This window comes from Saimiri boliviensis, chromosome 1, assembly GCF_048565385.1.
Source record: "Saimiri boliviensis isolate mSaiBol1 chromosome 1, mSaiBol1.pri, whole genome shotgun sequence".
Taxonomy (NCBI): Eukaryota; Metazoa; Chordata; class Mammalia; order Primates; family Cebidae; genus Saimiri; species Saimiri boliviensis.
In genome coordinates this window covers 25119046-25142949 of record NC_133449.1, presented here as the reverse complement: position 1 = coordinate 25142949, position 23904 = coordinate 25119046, and the positions used below count along the sequence as shown (strand labels likewise).

Below are 23904 nucleotides of genomic sequence, written 5' to 3'. Positions count from 1 at the left end.
ATTTTGTTGTTAAATACTTTAAATGTTAGTCTTTTTATTGATTGGCCACTTTATTACTTAGGCTGGTGAGTTCTTTTCATCTATAGAATACTTAGTTATTTATTTTAATCGATCCATCCTGCCTTTGTATTTCATAATTCCATAAGGTTAAAATTTGAAAGCAAAAATTATTTAATCTCTCACCTCCAAATTTATAGTCCTTGTATTTGGCCAGATGATTTCTGATTGTTATAATAGAGTATGAGATCCTAAAACAACAATCAGGAACAAATAGGGTCTAAAACTTTTCCTTAAGTATTAAGACCTAATTTTTTAATACTGAGAGTTCTGAATGTGTTATATTTTGATAATTAAAAGCATTGAAAAGGACAGAGACTTCACTTTGAAATTTCAGGCTTCCGGAAAATTAAAAAAGAAAGAAAGAAAGAAAGAAAAGCACAGAGACCAGTATTTACAAAACCCCTGGGTACAGGATCTTAGTGAAAGCTACAAGGAGTTGTGAAAACACTGCTAGCTGCACTTTTTCTCTCTCAGGTTCTCCAGCACAATATTATTGGTAGTCATAAAGGTTCTTTAACCAATATAGTAAGGATATCCAAATTCCCAGCAAGAGGGAGTCTTTACTCTGCTGCAGCTGAGCCATTTTCACACTTGAAGGTTTGTTACTTACGAATCCGCTTTCTATTTCTAACCTTGGTATTACTTCAGTGTCTTTAGCTGTAAGTAGTAGAAAGCCTACCCTCCTGGCCTTTTTAAATAAGAATATGGGTACAGGCTGACAAACTGAGGGGTCCAGAGGCAGGCCAGCCCCTGATCTTGGTTGCATTAGCGCTCTGGCTTCATTTCTTTGAGTGGCTTTGCCCTCTACTTATATCAGCTCTATCCTTAGGCTGACTTCACAAAATACCTGTGAGCAGCTACTACTAAATGCCTCCTCTTTGAAGTTGAGGTTAAGGAAGAGTTGGCTTCTTTGAACACCAAGCAAAAGTACCCAAGTCTTCCTCCAGAACTATGTACTTTGCCAGGTATATGTAGGTGTTAGGCTTTATAGCTCAAACAGATCAGAATTTGTGCCTCTGGAGCAGAGAGTGGTTTAATTCTTACCCTGACCCCATGGTGCCGTATATGGGGGATGGATTAGATACGAGGAGACGCCCTTGTTCACCATGCATTTCATGAAGAGCATCATACACTTGTGGTAGTCCCTTTCTCATTGAGTGGCCTCACCAGCCACCCAGTTACTTAAACCTGAAACCTGAGAATCATTTATAACTCTTCTTTCTACCTCAGTCCCACACCCAGTTGGTTGCCAAGGTCTGTCCTTTCTGCCTCTCGAATATCTCTCAAATCTATCTGCTTCTCTCCATCTGCATTGCTACCATCCCAGACCATCTTCCTTTTTCCCCTGAACTACTGCCATGACTTCTGACTGATCTTTGTGCGTGTACTCTTTCTTCCTTCATTTATTCATTCATTCCTAGAAATAATAAACATTCATGCACATGCTAACCCAGAATCTTGAACATTGACCCTGGCTTGCAGAATCTCTGTCCTTGACAAAATCAGGATGTTCACTTTAGGTGCAGGTCAGTGGGATAAGACAGGAGAGGATAGTTTTGTTGTTTTTCATTCCCTCTTGCATCTTCAAGCTTCCGTCAGAGTTATTTTCCCTCTGCTTGAAGAATAATATGCTTTGGTATTTCCTTTGTGCAAGCAGATTGTGACCTACAAATGTGGCTAACAACATTAGCTTAGTGTTTGTTAGAAAATTTCACCTTCATTCTTTAAGAGTATTTTTACTCAGTGTACAGTTCTTCATTGACAATGTTTTTCTTTTTTTTTAAGGACGGGGTTTCACCATGTTTGTCAGGCTGGTCTTGAACTCCCGACCTCAGGTGATCCGTTCACCTTGGGCTCCAAAGTGTGTGGATTACAGGCATGAGCCACCAGGCCCGGCGACAGTATTTTTCTTTCAACATTTTAAGAATGTTGTTCCAATATCCATTTGTTTTCATTATTTCTATTGAGAAGTGAATTGCAGGTGTAATCTTTGCTGGTAATCTCTTCATGTCCTGTGGCAACTTTTAAGATTTTCTTTGTGTTTCTGGTTTTAAACAGTGTTACCATGGTAAGTCATGGTGTGACTTTCTTTGTATTTATCCTGCTTGTTGTTCATTGAGCTTTTTATACGTGTGGTTTGATATGTGTTATCTGTTTTTTAAAATTCTCACTCTTTCTCTTCATACATTGTTTATTCCCAATACTCTCCTCTCTTCTGAGACTTTATTATTTAAAAAAAATCTATTACCACATAATATTGTTCTGAGACTTTAAATAAATGTATAGTATGCCCCTTGCTGTCTCCTCAGTTTTTCTATCTTTTGTGAATTTGGTATCAGTTTTTCATTCTGGGCTTTGTTCTCTGTAGTTTATCCTATAATATGTCTTCCAATTTACTTATTCTCTTTTTGCCAATGACTAATCTGCTCACAAACCCACCAGGTTCTTTTACTTAAAAAAAAAAAATTTATTTATTTACTTATTTATTTATTTACAAGATGGCGTTTTGCTCCTCTTGCCCAGGCTGGAATGCAATGGTGCAATCTTGGCTCACCACAACTTCCACCTCCCGGGTTCAAGTGATTCTGCTGCCTCAGCTTCCTAAGTAGCTGGGATTACAGGTGCACACTGCCACACCCTGCTAATTTTTTGTATTTTAGTAGAGATGGAGTTTCACTGTGTTGTCCAGGCTGGTCTCAAACTCCCAAGGTCAGGTGATCCGCCTGCCTTGGCCTCCCAAAGTACTGGGATTACAGGTATGAGCCACCACGCCCAGCCCCAAACCTACCAGGTTCTTAATTTTAATGATTTTGTTTTTTAGTTTAAACATTTATATATGATAGATTTTTAAAAATTGTTTTGATTTCCAGTTCTCTACCAAATAACTCATTCTTTCTCTTATTCCTTAAATATAGTAAACAGTTATTTTAAAATCTATGCTTATCAGAGCCTACAATACCTGAGACAGGTCTCAATTTGGGAAGTTTATATTTTCAAGGTTAAAGACACATCCATAATACGGCCCCAGGAGATTCTGACAACATGTGCCCAGGGTGGTCAGAGTACAGCTTGGTTTTATTACAGCATTTTAGGAAGACATGATACATCAATGAAGTACATGTAGATTTACCTTGGTGTGATCTGGAAGGGTGGGACCACTTGAAGAGGGACAGGAAGCTTCCAGGTCATGGGTAGATTTAAACATATTCTGATTGGCAGTTGGTTGAAAGAGTTCTGATACGGAGTTGTGGAGAGCTAGGTTTTATCACACAGATGAAGCCTCCAAATAGCAGGCTTCAGAGAGAAGAGACTGTAGATGTTTCTTCTCAGACTTAAGGTCTGTGTTGGTGTGAATGCTGGAGGGGTATGAGGCATGTCCATCCCCCACTTCCCACCATGGCCTGAACCTGTCTGTCAGGTGAAATTTTAGAGTGCCGTGGCCCAGGAGGGAGTCCACTCAGATGGTTGCAGGGGACCTTTGAATTTTATTTTTGGTTTATACTTAAATTAATATCTAGATTTCCTGTGGTTCTTTTTGTACTATTTGTTGTTTCTGGTTTTCATTCATGATGTTTTATTTCCTATTTGCCTTTTTATTTTTTGTTATAGCCAAACATTGTATAGCAAAATTATTTTTATTATATACCAGACGTTATGTTGCAGAATGATTTGCAGGGGTAATTTGAGGCCTAGGATAACGTTTCTTCCAGAGAGGACATATGTTTGCTTCTGCCAGGTGCCTAGAGACCTTAACAATCCAGGATCACCTCAGTTCAGTCTCTGATTCAGTGCCTGTGAGGACCTCTTTACCTCTGGATACTGTTACCTTTAGGTTAAGCCTTTGGGCTCTCAGCCCAAGATAATAGGAGAGTAGGGTAAGCAGAAACACACGTCCTGCCAAGGGCCCCCTTCTGCCTCGGCCGGTCCAAGCCTCCATGTCTTTCTCCTTGCCCTCCATACCATCAACGAGTTACTCTATTCTTCAACAATTTTGCTTCCCCCTCTGGAATCCAATCACTTGCATGGATTTCATCCATTGCACTCACCTCCCTGGGCATCGAGCCTCTCCAGCATTGGGTAACTTCACTTGGTTAGTTCTCAATAATGTCTGTTCAAGGAGATCTTAAAAAACTTTCCCCATCTTTTCTTTTTTGCTCAGAGGAAGAGTTGATCTGAACCACCTAGTGTGCTGTTACCAGAAACTCATTATTTCTTCAAATACTTCCTCTGTTCTTGTTTTCTCTTTTTTTGACTCTTGGCATTTCTATTTCTTTTTTTTTTTTTTTTTTTTTTCTTTTTTTTTTTTTTATTGCATTTTAGGTTTTGGGGTACATGTGATGAACATGCAAGATTGTTGCATAGGTACACACATGGCAGTGTGCTTTGCTGCCTTCCGTCCCCTCACCTGTATCTGTCATTTCTCCCCATGCTATCTCTTCCCACCTCCCCACCCCCCGCCCCTCCCCCATTTCCCCCCAACGGACCCCAGTGTGTAGTGCTCCCCTCCCTGTGTCCATGTGTTCTCATTGTTCAACACCCGCCTATGAGCGAGAATATACGGTGTTTGATTTTCTGCTCTTGTGTCAGTTTGCTGAGGGCATTTCTATTTCTTTCCTCTTTATCTATTTTTTTTTTTTTTGAGACGGAGTTTCGCTCTTGTTACCCAGGCTGGAGTGCAATGGCGCGATCTCGGCTCACCGCAACCTCTGCCTCCGGGGTTCAAGCAATTCTCCTGCCTCAGCCTCCTGAGTAGTTGGGATTACAGGCACGCGCCACCATGCCCAGCTAATTTTTTGTATCTTTAGTAGAGACGGGGTTTCACCATGTTGACCAGGATGGTCTCGATCTCTTGACTTCGTGATCCACCCGCCTCAGCCTCCCAAAGTGCTGGGATTACAGGCTTGAGCCACCGCGCCCGGCCTCCTCTTTATCTATTAATGTTCCTCACATATGGCTTAATTTATTTGACTTTGTTTCCTTTCAGAAGAGTTTGCTGATCTGTCTTTCTGCTCATTAATTTGTTCTTCCTCTGGAGCCATTCTGCTGTTTATTCCATCTGTTATTTCTTTTTTTGTTTTTGAGACGGAGTTTCACTCTTGTTGCCCAGGCTGGAGTGCAATGGTGTGATCTCGGCTCACCACAACCTCCACCTCCTGAGTTCAAGCAGTTCTCTTGCCTCAGCCTCCTCAGTAGCTGGGATTACAGGCGCCCACCACCACACCTGGCTCATTTGTATTTTTAGTGGAGATGGGGTTTCTCCATGTTGGTCAGGCTGGTCTCCAACTCCCAACCTCAGGTGATCCACCCACCTCAGCCTCCCAAAGTGCTGGGATTACAGGTGTGAGCCACCGTGCCTGGCTTTCATCTATTTCTTTAGCTATTGCTACTGTATTTTCCATATGTAATATATATCTGATTTATTCTTTTTTGGGATTTGTGGCTCTTGTTTTATGTCGTCTTTTTAAACATGTTTATTCTTATTTTTAAATTCTTGGTCCATTTGTTCTAGTACTGATGCTTCTGAACCTGGTGTATGTTGTCCTGCTTTGTTTTTTTTTTTTCCAGGTAGCTGTATCCCTGTGTCTAAGGACTAGTGAAGGAGTGGACATTTGCTGAGAATGTGTGCCAAACTTGGACATGTGGGCTAGATTGTCCACATGTGTGCATGGTCCTTTGAAGTATGGGCTGTGCTGGAGGTGGGAAGGATCGGGGATCAGATTCTTCCCACATGGGAGTATAGGCTGCCTTACAGTTCTAAATTTGAACATGACATTCCTGGCCATTATAAAGGTATGCTAGTCAGGGTACAAAGATAGAAACACATGCACACATATTTTTTTTCTATAGTCCAGGCTGGAGTGCAGTGGTGCAATCTTGGCTCACTACAACCTCTGCCTCCTGGATTCAAGTGATTCTCATGCCTCAGCCTCCCGGGTAGCTAGAATGACAGGTGCATGCCACCACGCCTGGCTAATTTTTGTATTTTCAGTAGAGATGGAGTTTTACAATGTTGGCCAGGCTGGTCTCAAACTCCTGGCCTCAAGTGATCCACCTGCTTTGGCCTCTCAAAGTTCTGGGATTGTATACAGCCATTAGCCACCACATCTGGCCAAATTGCTCTTACAACTTTATTTCTGATTTTTGAATCTTATTTTTTCCTCATGTTTTTCATCCATTTCTGTTTTACAAATGACTCTGTGGCCTTTACCAAAGTATTGTTTCAGAGATAACAATGAAATTTCATTTAAAAATGTAACAAACTGGTTAAAAAAAAAAAAAAAGATAACAGCTAATGAAACTAGGTTTGGATAAAATCTGTAAAATATATATAAATCTAAAAAATACAAAATACAGTTTTGAACATGTCATTTAAAGGCCCAGGGTTATTGTTAACCATCTAAAATAACACTTGGTAGAAAATATTCTTGCTAATTTGAACAATTGAAAGATTTCTTTGGTATAAAGATACTTACATATGATGGATTTATATGAAAAAAATTCCTGTGTGGTTTGCAAATGTGGCTAACAACCATTTAAAAATGTTGTTTTAGCAGTTTAATTTGAATACGTTAAAAAAGTTGTATTGTTCCCTCTTAATAGTGAATGTTTAAAACAAAACAATACGAAACAAAGCAGAAACAATCCATTTTAAATAAAAGCAAATGTATTCCATAAATTCTGAATCTGCCCAGCCTAGCACATTATGGAATGGATGTTGCTGAAAAAAGATAATATTAGATTACAGTCTTCTTCATTAGTGATTTTTAAACAGAACTGTAATTTCCTGGGAGGCACAGACATTTCATGTGTTGGTGTACAGTATTTACATCCCTGCTTGTTTTTAGAAGGATTCAGGATGATAAGAAAAAAGCCAGCCAAGTAAGATCAGAGTCCTAGTGCTGAGTGAGAAAATTTTCCACTGCTGTAGCACATTTAAGTTTATTATTTTTTTTAAGAGGCAAGGTCTCTCTCTGTCACCCAGGCTGGAGTGCAGTGGCGTGATCATAGCTCACTGCAGCTTCAAACTCCTGGGCTCAAATGATCCTCCTGCCTCAGTCTCTGGAGTAGCTAGAAATACTGGGTGCCTACCATCATGCCTGGCTATTTTCTTTTTCTTTTTAAAAATTCAGAGCTGTTTCTCAGTGTGAACAGGCTAATTAGTTTATTTTTTATTTTGTGTAGAGATGGGGTATTGCTTTGTTGCCCAGGGTGGTCTTGAACTCTTGTCTTCAAGGGATTCTCCTGCCTCGATCTTCCACAGTCTTGGGATTACAAGCATGAGTCACCACACCTGGCCATCCATCACTTCTCTTTATCTTGTAGCTTTTATCCCAGGAGAAGTCATGAGTTTGTGCTAATTTTCCAAACAAAAATCTGAATTCAAAATATGCAGACTTATAAAGGGTTTTACCATTAGCTAATGTTTCAGAAGTATTTTTTTTTTGTTTATTCTTTTGTGCATCTTTTCTTTTTATTTTTTTTTAAAGGAAGGGCAGGAGAAATACTTTTTCTGAGTGTGTTTTTTTTCCCCTTGCCTTTGTTTTTTTCTGAAACAGGAGAGAAGTAGTAACAAGTTCACAGAGACTTCTCCTGTCCATTCAGTACCTCACTTTGAAATTAATCTGATTAAGACACTATTTCATCATGTAACTTCCCACTTCAGAAACCTTCAAAGAATCCCGGTAGGTTTGAATTAAGCTCACACCCCTCTGTTTGGTTTAATGATAACAGTGCTTAGCTACAGGCCCACGCCAAGCTCTTATTACGCTCCTGGAGACACTTCTTTTAAAACATGATGTGCTCGTTTTCCCTAGACAGATGCCATGCGTTCTGTTCCCCTTCAACTCCCATGTCTATCTGGGATTACCCAGTCTCCTTTTCTTCTGTCCAAATATTTTCTGTTTCTCAGGATTCACTTAAGTTTTTATCTACTAGCCTGCCTTACTATCACCAATGCCATCTTCATCCCTTTGATGACTTACAGTCCTTGTTTATATTATTATTTTGCCCTTTAATTACATAATGTTGTAAACTGCTTCCTAAGTGTTCAAAAAGGAACAGAAATCCTTGAGAGCACAGATTCTGCTTTATATTTCTTTCATTCCTCAATTAGTATAACGCTAGATTATTTATAAATGTTTATAACATTGAAATGAAAAGCAGCAGGCATTCTGATTGTGATAAAATTAAATAATATTCCAAGTTGATTTTACTTGATTAAGCTGTTTGACATTTGCCAAATGGATTCTTGATTTGCAGTTGATTATTGCAAGATCCATTCACCCTGAAGTTTTATAAATTAAGATTAATTGGCAAAATGCGAGTTTTTGAAAACCAAAGGGAGATGCTCTTATTACTTTTAGCTACATGTGATAATCAGACTGGTAATAGTGCTTCTGAAGTTGAAGTCTGTTTTCATGTGAGAAATTTATGGTTGCTAGCATCCACAATCATTTGCTAAAGAGGTAGAAACAGCTTGTTTTCCTAAGTACAAAATACTCCCCGTAGTCTTGTTTTCAAAAGTATTAATTTGAATAGCAAACTCCTACTAGATAGTGTAAAGCTAGAAACATCATCCAGATTAGGTTAGTTTTAAATATTGAAAGGCAGAATTTGAGGCCTTATTGAAGTGAAGCGAATGATTTCCCATCCACAGGGAACAGGTGGGGACTGCAGAGGCTTCTGAAGGTAGCTGCATGTTAAAACATAACAGCGTTTATTCAGGGTGACTCACTGTCTGCTTAGCTTGGCACAGAGCTAATAATGGTGTTTTCTCAGTGTTGGATAATAAGAACTCTTTTTAGAAGTCATGTGCATCATTTATTGTCAGACTGTAAAATGATAGGGCTATGGAAATGAATCATGCAGAGAAGGCTGATGAAGAGAATCATCATGTCCTTGACTGAAGGAGGACATTACCTGGAGGGCTTCTATTTGAGTGGGGTTAAAATAACAAGTTTCTTCTGTCCTATCGTCTCAACAAATATTACCTGCTTATCTTTTCATCTTAGTGTCTTGATGTAGACGTTAGTATTCACTGTTAATTGTGTTGTATTTCAAATGTTGACCTATACCAATCAACTCTATAGCTGTCATAGGCCAGATTTGAAGTGAGTTACATTATTTGTGATGAAACCAGGTTAAATATCTTTTCCAAATCTTGTTTGAAGGAGTCAATTCTGGTATAAACTTGGATTTTGAATTGGAAGTAGTGAAAACATGGACATTTGTGAGGTTGTTTGTGCCCTGGCCAGGGGTAGCTAATTATTCAGTTTTAAGTGTCATTTGACCAGTATACACAGACAATTTTCAGGTATCTGGTGGGAAGGATCAAGAATGAGTTCTTCCAAGAAGAAAGAATCAGTTGGATCAAGAACAGAATCATGCGGTATCAGGGTGCGGAGTAGCTGCAGTTTTCTCTCTGCTTGCCTCTAGTTGTAGAGGAAGAATGCTGGGGCTCTAAAGCAACATGAGAAAAGCAAAGGCAATGCTTCCTCTTGGCCTTGTTTGCAGGCAGTTGTAGGAAGTTAGGCTTAACGTAGACTGAGAGGTTTCAATGCCAAGAAAAGCATTCAGCGCAGAGGAGTAACTGCTGACGCTTGGCCTGCAAAGCAGTCAGTTGAGAGAAAGGAGCAAGCTAAGGTTTTTTTCTTTTTCAAGGGAAAAATATAAGTAACATGATTTGTGGAAGTAAGGATGTTGAGACTATCTCTTCATTGATTTTACTGGGTAATTCTTTCTTTTTTTTTTTTTTTTTTTTGAGACAGAGTCAGGCTGGAGTACAGTGACTCGATCTTGGCTCACCACAACCTCCACCTCCTGGGCTCAAGTGATTCCCCTGCCTCAGCCTCCTGAGTAGCTGGGATTACAGGCGCATGCCACCACATTCAGCTAATTTTTGTATTTTTAGTAGAGTCGGGGTTTCACCATGTAGGTCAGGCTGGACTCAAACTCCTGACCTTGTGATCCGCCCACCTTGGCCTCCCAAAGTACTGAGATTACAGGCGTGAGCCACTGCACTCGGCCGGATAACTATTTCTTCTTTAATAAGTTTCTTTTTAATTTTTTTTTTTTTAGACAGGGTCTTGCTCTGTTGCCCATGCTGGAGAGCATTCCCAGTGAGCCGAGATTACACTGCAACCTCCACCTCTTGAGTTCAAGCGATTCTCCTGCCTCAGCCTCCCATGTAGCTGGAACTACAGGTGTGCACCACCATGCCTGGCTGATTTTTGTATTTTTATTAATAGTAGAGATGGGGTTTTGCCATGTTGGCCAGGCTGGTCTCAAACTCCTGGCCTCAAGTGATCCACCCGCCTTAGCCTCCCAAAGTGCTGGGATTGCGGGCGTGAGCCACCATGCTGTAACTGTATTTAAACATACAATTATTACTTTTGTGTATACTTTTGTTTATATTAATATTTCCTTTTGAAGAGTACATAAACCTTTTGATAGCACAAACTGTGAGCCTAAAGTGGTAAATGATGATAAGTGATATGAGTGGGGAAGACTGGCTAATCATTAAGACCTGAGCCATTCTCAGATGCATACTTACTTATAAATGTATTCTTAAACATAAAAGAGTCACTAAGTATTTTCCCCAAATCTGCCCTGTCTATAAATTCATCCCGCTCACATTTACTATGATCTTCAATCTCAGATTCCTCTACTTTTACCTGAACTTAAAACTCCTTCCACTCTGCTTACTCTGTTTATCCTATTGAGTTGCACGTTGACACTTCCATGCATATCCCCTGACCCTTAATAAAGCATTCGATATTAAACATACATACATTTGTGTACCTGAAAGTGCATACAGGCAGAGGGAAGAGAAGATTCGTGGTTTGTTAGGTGGGAGATTATGTGTGGAGATTTCTACGTGGCTGTTACTGAATAAGAAAAATGGTTAAACAGTGGATTGCAGAAATGCATTTCTGCAATCCACTGTATTAAAGGAGCGCACATTACTGGCAATGCTTATTTGAGGGATTAATGAGCCTTTTTAAAAAAACTATAAATAGCCTGATCTAGATTATTTTGTAATTTAACAGATTCCTTCATCAGAGAACAGACATTGAAACTAATATTAATCCTAATGAATGGAAAAGAATAGAAGTGTTTTAGTACTGATGCAGGTTAATTGAGAATTACATCTGTTATTCTATAATCAAATATGAGAATTTCTGAATCTAGGACTAATATTTACAACAGGGTTGAGTTAAAGAATATTTTGAATAAGGATGCAAAGTGTTGTAAAATACTAGTGTTTCTAAAACATTTTGAAGATTAAGAAAGTGTTGTACAGTGCTATTATAATATTTAGAAGTTAAGATGTCATAGTACCCATTAAGACCCATTGTATTGTGTTTATGGATGAGTTAAGTCTCTTCTCACTGAAGAGTTGGGAGTGACATGGCTCTCTTGCTAGTATGCTGGACTCTGCTACACTTTCCTGTCTGCCTGCATAGATAGCATCAGTTTTGTCCCTGTAGCAAGGAATAGGTAATTTGTCTCTTTGAAGGAAGAGAATGAGATTTGGAGCCAGAATGATGTACACAAACGCAGTATGATTAATTTTCTGTAATGTTTTATTATGTCCTTTGATTTACCATGTTCAACAAAATAAAAGCTAAAGGCTTACTATTGCATTCAAAGCTCTGTGTTGGTGGTTCTCAGCTCTGGATGCATACGAAAATAACACAAGGAACTTTTTCAGTGTGACATGAACAGGATGGGCTTTAGGCATCTGAATAGTATCTTTATTCTCTTGCCTTATTGAGGATTTGTATGGGTTTAGAACTCTAAAAATATGTGAGAAATGATTTTGTTGATTTCTACAGAAATGCCCTATTGCGAATTCAATTGGGAATTGCGAAATAATAAGAAATATACATGTTGGTCTCTGCCTTCAGTCCTTGGCACAGAGCCCCTGAGACCCTTGTAATTTCCTGAGTGATAGGGGTAGCGGGAAAGACAGAGCTCCTGATAACCCCTTGGTAGGTGGTAGAATCTTTTGTTTTAATATTTGGACTTTGACCCCAGTTCTTTCCACGGAACTCCTAAGACCTTTGTAATTTCCTGAGTGATAGGAGCATCTTTTGTACTAAGGAGGCCATTCTTGGTGGGCTCCTGGATAACCTCAGGATATAGACTGATTGCCAGGGGAACTAACCGTGTGATTGATTAGAGAGTTGGGACATTCAGCCCCACCCCTTAACCTCCAAGAAGGGAGAGGGGCTGAAGGCAGATCACCAATGGCCAAAGACATAATCAGTCACTCCTGCATAATGAAGTCTGTATTAAAACCCCAAAAGCATTAGGTTTGGAGAGCTTCCAGATAGCTGAACAGGTGGAAGTTCCTGGAGCGTAGTGTAGCACACCTGGGGACGGCATGGAAGCTCTGTGCCCCTTCCCACAAAACACATCCTATGCATCTCCTCCATCTGACTGTTCATCTGTATTTTTTATCGTATCCTCCATAAGTAAGTGGTTAAATATAGGTGTTTTCCTGAGTTCTGCGAGCCAGTCTAGCAAACTAATCAGCCCAAGAAAGGGCCATGGGAACCCCCGATTTTATAGTTGATTGTTCAGAAGTATAGGTGACAGCCTACTACTTGCTATTGATATACAAGGTGGGTACTGAGCCCTCAACCTCTAGGATCTGATGCTACCTCCAGGTAAATAGTGTCGGGCTGGAATTAGATTGTAGACATCCAGCTGGTATCCGCTGGAGAACTGCTTGCTTGGTGTGTGGGGAAATAACTCCCTGTGGATCTGGTGTCAGAAGCGAAGTGCTGTGTAAGAGAGTAAGAAAAACAGTGTTGAAACCCAATCTCTACTAAAAATACAAAAATTAGCTGGGCGCGGTAGCATGCGCCTATAATCCCAGCTACTCAGGAGGCTGAGGCAGGAGAATCCCTTGAACCTGGTAGGCAGAGGTTGCAGTGAGCTGAGATCTTGCCATTGCACTCCGGCCTGGGTGACAGAGTGGACAGAGTGAGACTCTGTCTCAAAAAAACAAAAACAAAAACAAAAAACAGTTTTGTTTCGTTTTTTCTCCTCCTCCGTCATCTCTTCAGAGCATTGCATTGAATCACAACAGGATTCTGATCAGTTTGGAGAAAACTGACATTTAAATTACCAAGTCTTCCATTTTGTGAACATAGCATATCTCTCTAAATCTTTGATTTCTTTCATTTGTTTTCTGTAATTTTCAGCATACAGATCTTGAACATGTTTTAAAAAATGACTTTAAGTATTTATATTTTTGTTGCTATTATATTTCCAATACTCTTCTGCTAGTTTAGAGAAATAAAATTGAATTTTTTATGTTGACCTTGCATTCTGGTGTTATTAAACTCACTTACTGTAGTGTTTTTTAGTAGTTCTGTAGCTTTTCTTTGTAGGTTTATAAGGATTTTCTACAAATGATCATATTGCCTGGAATGGACAGTTTTATTTCTTTACTTCCAATCTGTATGTTTTTTGTTTATTTTTTCTTATTTCACCAGCTGGGTTCTGGAGTGTGATGTTGACAGGGAGTCGTGGGAGCAGCCCTCTTGATTTATTCTTGATCTTAGGGGAAAAACACTCAGCCTTTCTTCACTGAGTGTGATGGTGACTGTGATTATTTTTTAAAGATGCCCGTTGTCGGCCGGGTGTGGTGGCTCACGCCTGTAATCCAGGCACTTTGGAGACCAAAGCGGGCAGATCACCTGAGGTTGGGAGTTCAAGACCAGCCTGACCAACATGGTGAAACCCTGGAGAAACTTTAAAAAAAAAAAAAAAAAAGGTAAAAAAAGCCCATTGTCACATGGAAGAAATTCTCTTTTTTTCTCCCCAGTTTTCTGAGAGCAGCAGGGATTGCTGTTGAAATTTGTCATCTGCATCTATTCAGATGGTCATATAACCTTTCTCTCTTTTTGGTCTGTTGAATAGTGAATTAGATCGATTGCTTTTCATATGTCAAGATAGCCTTATATTCTTGGGATAAAGCTCCTTAGGTTGTGATTTTGTCCCTTTTTATTTTGCTACATTTGATTTACTCATTTTGTTGAAGGTTTTTGTAACCGTGTTCATGAGGGATACTGACTTGTTTTCTTTTATTGTAATGTCTTTGTGTGTTTTTGGTATTAGAATGATTCTGGCCTTACCCTTATCCTAAACAAATTAATGCAGGAACAGAAAACCAACTGCTGACACTTCCTCATTTATAAGTGGGAGCTAAACATAGGGTACTCACGGACATAAAGATGGGAACAGTAGACCCGTGGGACTGCTAGAGCAAGGACAGAGGGAGGGGGCAAGGGTTGAACTAACTGTTGAGTACCTGTTCTCACTACCTGGGTGATAGGATCATTCATACCCCAAACTTCAGCATCACACAGTATACCCATGTAACAAACCTGCACATGTATCCCCTGAATCTAAAATAAAAATTGAGCTGGGTGCGTTGGCTCAGGCCTGTCATCCAAGCACTTGGGGAGGCCAAGGCAGGAGGATCACTTGAGTCCAGGAGTTAAAGACCAGCCTGTACAACAGAGTGGGACCCTGTCTCTACAAGTAAATAAATGAATGAATAAAATAAAAGTTGAAATTATTAAAAAAAATAATACTGACCTTATAAAAAGAGTTGGGAAGTGTTTCCTCCTTTTTTTAATGACCTGGAAGAGTAAGTGGACATGCAGTTTTTTCTTCTTAGAAATGTTTAGCGATCTCCAGTATAGCCCTCAGAATGAGGAGCTTTCTTTTTTGAAAGTCTTTGAACTATAGATGCAATTTGTAATGGATATGAGTTTATTCAGTTTATCTGTTTCTTCTTGAGTGAGCTTTGGTAGTTTGTGTTTTCAAGGAGTAGTCTGTATCTGTCTAGTTCATCCAGGCTCTTGAATTCATGGACATAAAGGTGTTTTAATAATCTTTTTTTTTTTTTTTTTTTTTTTTTTGAGACGGAGTTTCGCTCTTGTTACCCAGGCTGGAGTGCAATGGCGCGATCTCGGCTCACCGCAACCTCCGCCTCCTGGGTTCAGGCAATTCTCCTGCCTCAGCCTCCTGAGTAGCTGGGATTACAGGCACGCGCCACCATGCCCAGCTAATTTTTTGTATTTTTAGTAGAGACGGGGTTTCACCATGTTGACCAGGTTGGTCTCGATCTCTCGACCTCGTGATCCACCCGCCTCGGCCTCCCAAAGTGCTGGGATTACAGACTTGAGCCACCGCGCCCGGCTGTTTTAATAATCTTTATTATTTCTGTACTGTTTGTAGAACCTGTGGTGATTTCACCTCTTTTTTTAATGTTGGTAATTTGTATCTTTTTTTTTCTTAGTCTGGTGAGAGATTTATATATTGTTGATCCATTCAAAGAACCAGCTTTTGGTTTTATTGATTTTTTTTTTTTCTCTGTTTTTCTGTTTTCAGTTTCATTAATTTCTGTTCTTACAGTATTTTTTTTTTTCTCTTTTTCTCGTTTGAGTTTAATTTGCTGTTCTTTTTCTAGTGTCTTAAGTTGGAGGGGTAGATTATTGACTTGAGAACCTTCTTCTTTTCTAATATAAGCTTTTTTTTTTTTTTTTTTTTTGAGACAGTTTCGCTCTTGTTACCCAGGCTGGAGTGCAATGGCGCGATCTCGGCTCACCGCAACCTCCGCCCCCTGGGTTCAGGCAATTCTTCTGCCTCAGCCTCCTGAGTAGCTGGGATTACAGGCATGCACCACCATGCCCAGCTAATTTTTTGTATTTTTAGTAGAGACGGGGTTTCACCATGTTGACCAGGATGGTCTTGATCTCTTGACCTTGTGATCCACCCGCCTCGGCCTCCCAAAGTGCTGGGATTACAGGCTTGAGCCACCGCGCCCGGCTATATAAGCATTTTTAATACTTACAATGAAAGTACCCACCATTTCATTCCTCTCTTTAGGCTGCCTACGTCCCACCCTGGAGGCAACCAGTGTTGTTATTTTCTTAGTATCCTCTCACATATAGTTTATACATATGCAAACAAATATTTGATAATATTATTCTTTTCCCTCCTTTTTAACATAGTTGTTAGATAACCTTTCAGCAGTTATTTTGTTCTGTACCTTGCTTTTCCCCCTAGTCTGCCTTGCATATAATTCTGTCTTCATATATATTTCTTATTCTTTTTATGATAGGAGTCAGTCTACTAATGGACATTTTGATTATCTCCAGTCTTTTGCCGTTAGAAACATGCTGCAAAAAATGACTATGAATATGCACATTGGAAAACATCAGTTTAGTCTTCTTGAGTGTGTGAATTCCGGGTGAAAAGAACAGAACAGTTTTCTACGCCTTTGTGTTTCTCTCCTTTTTCTGTGTTTAGATAATGTGCTGTCTCTTTTGATAAAGGGCCCACTTGGTTTAGAGAGAAAGAAATAATTACATTTCTATACCAGTACTTCTGCTTGATCTATCCAAATGACTCCAGACATATTCAAACTTATTTTCTTAATAATTCCTTTGTTAAGTATTAGACCAACAATAATATTATTGTATTATTATTATTTTATTTAGAGATGAGGTCCCACTGTATTGCCCAGGCTGGTCCCAAACCCCTGAACTTAAGTGATCCTCCTGCTTCAGCCTCCTGAGTAGCTGGTACTACAGGCACGAGCCACAGTTCCCAGATATATAATCATTTTAGAAGCGGATAGGGTCCTAAGGATGGTACTCTTCCTGAAGCCATTTCCAAGGTGCTGTGCTTCCCCTCTAGATTATTTTCAAACTCCTCAGCATTGCCAGTACCCTCAGCCCTCTGTATCTGCAGGTTTCTATGTGTCGATTCAGTCACCTGCGGATATGGAGGGTCAACTTGGGGACTTGAGTATCTGTGGATTTTGGCATCTGGAGGGGTCCTGGAACCAATTCCCCATGGATCCTGAGGGCTGATTGTATGTAATCCTTAGAATGTCATCAGTTTTTGTGCCACTGGTTTCACTTTGACCCCCAAGCAGCTTTTTTTTCTTTCTTTTAGTAAGGAATATCAATAAGTCAATAAGTATTTATTTGTACCTATATTCATGTTTTGTTTGTCATGCTCATCGAATAGTTTAAAATAGAGAGTTTGAAAATATCCCTCAATAAGAGAATGGATAAAATGCAGCATATTCATGCAACAGAATGCTACAATAGCAGGATGAACTAATGTACTTAACAACATAATAAATCTTGCAGAAATTTTGTTGAGTGAAAGAAGCCAGACACAAAAGAGTGCATACTGTAAGATTCCATTTATATGAAGGTCAAGAGCTGTCAAATCTGTCTTACGACACTAGAAGTCGGGATAGATGTTACCAGGCTGGGCATGGTGGCTCACGCCTGCAATTCCAGTACTTTGGGAGGCCTAGGCTGGTGGATCACCTGAAGTCAAGAGTTCGAGACCAGCCTGGCCAACACGGTGAAACCCCGTATCTATGAAAAATGTAAAAATTATCTGGGCATGGTGGTAGGCACCTGTAATCCTAGTTCTTGGGAGGCTCAGACATGAGAATCACTTGAACCCAAGAGGCAGAGGTTACAGTGAGGTGAGATTGTGCCACTGTACTCCAGCCTGGATGACGGAGCAAGATTTTGTCTCAAAAAAAAAAAAAAAAAAAGGGATAGAAGTGACCACGGTGGGAGGTGGGTTTAGGAAAGATATGCTTCTGGATGCGAGTAATATTCTGTCTTTTGACCTGAGTACTGGTTACGTGGGTGTTTATTTTGTGAAAGTTCATTCAGTGAACTCTAAATGTTCACGAGGGAACATTTTGTGAAAATTCATTCATGAATTATGCACTTTTCTGTATGTTCATTATACTTTAATGAAAAGTTAAAAAGGATACCATACAGAATTAACTGAAGGCATAATCGTTGATCATAGATGGACCTTAAAATTATATAAAACCAGAGAGATGACTTACTGTGTTCTGGCATATATACTCTCTCTCTTTAAAGTGATCATTTTAGAAGTAATTAATTATGAAAGTGATAAATATTACATTACAAAATAAAAGGAAATGTAGCTAAACTATTTCTTTTAAAATACGTCAAGCCAGACCACCCTGGCGATCATAGTGAAACACTATCTCTACTAAAAATACAAAAGTTAGCTGGGTGTGATGGTGCACGTCTGTGATCTCAGCTGCTTAGTAGGCTGAGGCAGGAGAATCGCTTGAACCCGGGAGGTGGAGGTTGCAGTGAGCTGAGATCGCACCACTGCACTCCAGACTGGGCAACAGAGCGAGACCCCGTCTCAAAAAAAAAAAAAAAAAAAAAATTCAAGTCAGGTGTGGTGGCACGTGCCTGTGGTCCCAGTTACTTGGGAAGTGAAGGTGGAGGATTGCTTGAGCCCAGGAGGTTAAGGCTGCACTGAGCTGTGATCATGCCATTGCATTCCAACCCGGGTGACAGGGGAGACTCTGTCTCAAAACAAAACAACAAAAATATATTCTGTCTAAGTCGACTTCACAGTACTTAGACTGAAGACAGTCTTTGGAAACAGTAATTTATGACATTTAAAAAATATATCTCATTATTTTTTAGTTTTGTTTTCCTTTTATCATTAAGGTCAGTGCTTTCCCATGTGCTTAATAGTCATTTGTGTTTCTTCCATGTCTATTTTGTTGTATGTGAATGCACTTTCCCTTTTTGTATCGAGTCTTTTTTTTAAAAGTTGATTTGTTTTGGGTCAGTGGTTCTCAATTCTGGCTGTGTTTTTGAATCTCCTGGGGAACTTTTAAGAATTACCAATGCCAACCACCCTAGGCCAAATAATTAGGACCTCTAAGGGTTGGCCCTGAGCCTTGGTATTTTTAGTGTGTGTGTGTGTGTGTGTGTGTGTGTGTGTGTGTGTGTGTGTATGTGTATAAATTCTGTTATGGAAATTTTTATGTGTTCCAATATATATAGCAAGTATTTTTTTTAACCTATAGATTTCTCCTTCATCATTCCCCCCAATTAAATGATTAGCCTTGTCCAGTAATGGTAATCCTTACTTTCCTATGATTCATTTTTTCAAACGGTTTTTATCAAGAAATAAACGACAGCTACAAAAAAATACTCAAAGTACAATTGAATGAGTTGTTATAAAGCAAATACCCCTGTCAGTGCCTTGGAGGCTGGGAACAGAATGCTGTTGGCTTCCAGAGCCCCTGCGTGCTTCCTGTGCTGCAGTCTCTCGGATGTGCTTAATAGCCTGATTTTTGTGGAAATCTCTTCCAAGGTTAACTTTTACTTTCTTTTGTGGGATTTTGTGCATATTCTTGCAGCATCAAGTCTCTGTCTACCAAACATGTTTTGAGCAAGTTTCCCTCGAGAAACGTCATTAGTTGCACGGCAAGGTGCACTCTCCTGTCCTTGAGCACTTCGTCTTCATTCTTGCCTTGCTGGTCATCAGGCACTCTTTTTTTTTCTTTTTTTTTGAGATGGACTCTGGCTCTGTCACCTAGGCTGGAGGGCAGTGGCACAACCTTGGTACACTGCAACCTCCACCTCCCAAGTTCGGGCGATTCTTCTGCCTCAGCCTCCCAAGTAGCCGGGACTACAGGCACGCGCCACTATGCCCAGCTAATTTTTTTTTTTTTTTTTTTTTGTATTTTTAGTAGGCATAGAGTTTCACTGTGTTGGCTAGGCAGGTCTCCAATTTCTGACCTCATGATTTGCCTGCCTCGGCCTCCCAAAGTGCTGGGCTTGCGGGTGTGAGCCACCATGCCTGGCCCATCAGGCATTCTTTTTTTTTTTTTTTTGAGACAGAGTGTAGCTCTTGTTACCCAGGCTGGAGTGCAATGGCACGATCTCGGCTCACTGTAACCTCCGCCTCCTGGGTTCAAGCAATTCTCCTGCCTCAGTCTCCTGAGTAGCTGGGACTACAGGCACACGCCACCATGCCCAGCTAATTTTTTGTATTTTTAGTAGAGACGGGGTTTCACCACGTTGACCAGGATGGTCTCGATCTCTCGACCTTGTGATCCACCCGCCTCGGCCTCCCAAAGTGCTGGGATTACAGGCTTGAGCTACCGCGCCCGGCCCATCAGGCATTCTTAATCTCACTCTGGACTTCAGCAATAATTCCTTTTGTTGCTTCATCTTCGTGGGCCACTTTACATCAGGTTAGAAGCTGTATCCATCAGAGTTCTTAGTTATAAGTAATAGATGCCATCTCTGGCCAATTAATTAAAAGGATGATCCGTAGATTTCTCTAAGAAGGTTGGGAATGTAGACTTGGAAACCGCTGCCAGGAACAGTGCAAAATCATTCCACAGAACTCTCATGAAGACACCGCTCTGGCCACAGACCTTGCTGCTTGTGCTCCAAACGCCACTGATGCTGGGCTCTGGGTGCTGCCCCAACAATCCCTCTCTCTGCTGCCCCAGGACACTGGATGTAGCTGCTCCTACTGTTGCCATCCCCACCAGGTGGATTCTTCTGGAGTTCATGCTTCTCCAAGTTTATCATTTCCCCCTTGAAATCTAGCATAGTGCATCTTGTTTGGGGAGCTGTGTTGTATGCCCCTATCCTAGTTTCAAAGAAAGATGAGAAAGCAAATATATGGGGTTGTTTTCTTCTTCTTCTTCTTCTTTTTTTTTTTTTTTTAGATGGAGTTTTGCTCTTGTTACCCAGGCTGGAGTGCAATGGCGCAATCTCGGCTCACCGCAACCTCCGCCTCCTGGGTTCAGGCAATTCTCCTGCCTCAGCCTCCTGAGTAGCTGGGGTTACAGGCACACGCTACCATGCCCAGCTAATTTTTTGTATTTTTAGTAGAGACGGGGTTTCACCATGTTGACCAGGATGGTCTCGATCTCTCGACCTCGTGATCCACCAGCCTCGGCCTCCCAAAGTACGGGGATTACAGGCTTGAGCCACCGCGCCCGGCCTTTTTTCTTCTTTGTTCGTACTTTAGTAGTAGAAAGTGTACTTATCTCATAAGGTATGGTGTGCTTAAATGTAGACTCAGCATTCAAGTGATTGGTGTAAAGAAAGTCCACTCTAAAAGCTCCGTATCAGTCTTAGAAACCCATTCCGTGTAACCCAGTGATGTATCTTACACCACTAGCTTTTATTACATAATGCAATAGTTATTTGATGCAGGAATATGCCTTATTTCCAGGTGCCATATTGCTTTGAACATGGAGCTGTAGCTATATTTCTGAAGAACTATGTATTTTAAAAAACCCCATTCTAATTTTAGCTAGTTGCAGGCATTTCTATTTTGTTTTATGAATAAACTCAAGGAGATGTAATAGTTAAAAACTCAACCGTAACAAATGTTGATATTTCCTGGTGGTGTTTTTACTGATAATTTTTTAGCTTATGGGCTATTTACCTTTTTTCAGGTTTGATCTTTCTGTGTATAAAGACAATGTGGGAAATGGAAAACACCATATTAGAACCGTAGTGGATATAAATAGGATGATACATGCTTTTTCGAAACAAAAATGGTATAGCTTTTGTTATTGCAAAAGTATCTTGCACTTAAGTTACTATGAAACATGAACACAGTTTTCAAAAATTAACACAAAAGCACATTCTTGGCTTACATGTGATAACTTTAACAACAAACTAGTGAAGTTTTTACCTGCTGTGAAACCAGGGCATAGATGAATGAATGAAGCCGTGGACACTGGGTCAGGGGGCCTTGGTGATATTGCCTTCCTTCTGCTGGCGCTGTGCAGCATTACTTTAGGTGATTCATTTATGTTCTTCTACATTTCATCTTTCCAGTTCTGCAGAAGAATTAATATTACTATCCCTTCCTCTTCACTTTTCTTACAATGGTATATTAGAAGATCTGAGACAGGTGTGATTGAGCTTCTTAGAATAAACACTTACATGGTAACATAAAGGTTATTACAGTAAAAACAAAGACGATTTTACTATAAAATCTTCATAGCAGGATGCGACCTGTTGTTTACTACGTAGCGAGACACTGTTGTAATATTCTGATGTAAGGTTATGTTTCTGAATTATATTCAGACCAGGTGGCCCCTCAGTTTTAAATACTTAACTGCAGCTGTGGATTTAATGGGGTTAGTTAATAGGAAATTCACTTCAGGTTCATCCGTTTGACCTCTGCTACATAGCCAATAGAAATTACATACAGTGTTTCTAAAATTTATTTCCTGAAAATTCAGGCTAGCTTTAGCATTCTTCACCTAGCATAGGTGAAGTCTTACTTCTACAAATGAAAACAACAATAACAAAAAATCCAGGGTTTCTAAATGTGGTAAAATTGTAACAGACAAGGTCAGGAATCCACTTACTGGTTGCTCAATATTTAGTGATACATTTGACTCCTTTTGTGGTTTTCAGATAGCAATTATTTCTAATATAATTTATTTTGCAGTGAGGGCCGAGGCAAGTTGACGGTATTTTCAGTTAAAGCTATGTTAGCAACCATGTGTGGTGGAAAAATGCTGGACAAATTGAGATGTAAGTATTTTCATATTATTTGAAAAATGTCGTTTTCAAATGAGGGATAATAATTTGGGATTAAATGAATATTGTCAGAAATTTGAATGATGCTATGTTGAGCTTTTAAAAAACCAAATTACTCTGCAGCAACTCACAGTAGGTGAGTTATGCCACCTACTGTTCAGATGGAAAAGTTGGTTGATTTAATTTATTGTTAGTATTTTTTAGTGAGAAAACTGAAAAGTCTCAGAATCAATGCTGACATTTAAAAAATTATTTTAGATCCGGGCGCGGGGGCTCAAGCCTGTAATCCCAGTACTTTGGGAGGCCGAGGCGGGTGGATCACGAGGTCGAGAGATCGAGACCATCCTGGTCAACATGGTGAAACCTCGTCTCTACTAAAAATACAAAAAATTAGCTGGGCATGATGGCGCATGCCTGTAATCCCAGCTACTCAGGAGGCTGAGGCAGGAGAATTGCCTGAACCCAGGAGGCGGAGGTTGCGGTGAGCCGAGATCGCGCCATTGCACTCCAGCCTGGGTAACAAGAGCGAAACTCCATCTAAAAAAAAAAAAAAAAAAAAATTATTTTAGAAATGTTTTCCACATTATCAAAATTATACTTGAGTATGATTATATTGAGAACTTTTAGTTAAAACGTGATCACTTTTACTAGGTTTGGTTAGGTTTAGCTCTTAATAACTCCATTGTTCATCAGGTGATGTTTGCTGTGATTATATTATTCGTCACTACCTTAGAGTCAGGTGCAGTTATTTAGAAGCTGATGACCTGTTTTTTTTTTTTTTTTTTTTTGAGTTCCTGTTATCTTTGCTAATTTTTAAATAATTTTTTTTTTTTTTTACTGTTAGTCATTTTGGCATTTTACTATTCATTAGCTACTATAAGAAGGTGATTAGATGAAATCAAAAGAGGTGAAATTCATAATTTTGCTGCTTATGGTTTTTATTCAGTCATGAGTTACTAACTCCCTAAGATATACCAAGAATTGTGCTAGTTTCTTTACATATATTTTCTCATGGAATCCTTAAAATGCCTTTGAGTGACAGGTGATATTTTCTTCATTTTATAGATGAGTTAACCAAGGGGGCAAAGCTGGGGTTTTAACTCAGACGTCAGCGCCCTATCCTGAGCTACATGATTATGCTCCCCTGAGCTAGTGCTGTAACAGGAGACACATGGGTAATTTCAGCACAGCGTTCAGAGTGCCGTGAAACAGTAGCCACAGAGTAGGAAGCTGGATGTCACCTTACAGGGGGATGAGACTGAAGTCTTAGTAAGGTAGTGTGATACCCTGTGAGCCCGGATTTGGATGACTGTATCCTTGCAATGTTCCTCTGTGCCCTACTTTTTTTTTTTTTTAATAGAAGGATACAGAGGCTTGATCAGACTCAAGTATTATACAAGTTTTTGGGCAAGATTAC

At 39.9% G+C, this 23904-nt stretch overlaps 1 protein-coding gene across 38 annotated transcripts in view; it reads left to right on the top strand.

Annotated features, from left to right (window-relative positions):
* DTNB (dystrobrevin beta) overlaps window positions 1-23904 on the top strand; it is a 318860-nt gene that overhangs the window by 68716 nt on the left and 226240 nt on the right. For 33 of the 38 annotated variants that reach the window (XM_074395061.1, XM_039477463.2, XM_039477439.2 and 30 more), the window contains exon 5: window positions 22396-22481. The exons of the other annotated variants lie outside the window; for them this stretch is intronic. Coding sequence is in view for 32 of the 33 variants with exons in the window: in XM_039477463.2 (XP_039333397.1) it covers window positions 22396-22481 (86 nt within the window). In the remaining variant the exon portion in view is untranslated. The remainder of the gene's footprint in view (window positions 1-22395; window positions 22482-23904) is intronic. 38 annotated transcript variants of the gene reach the window in all.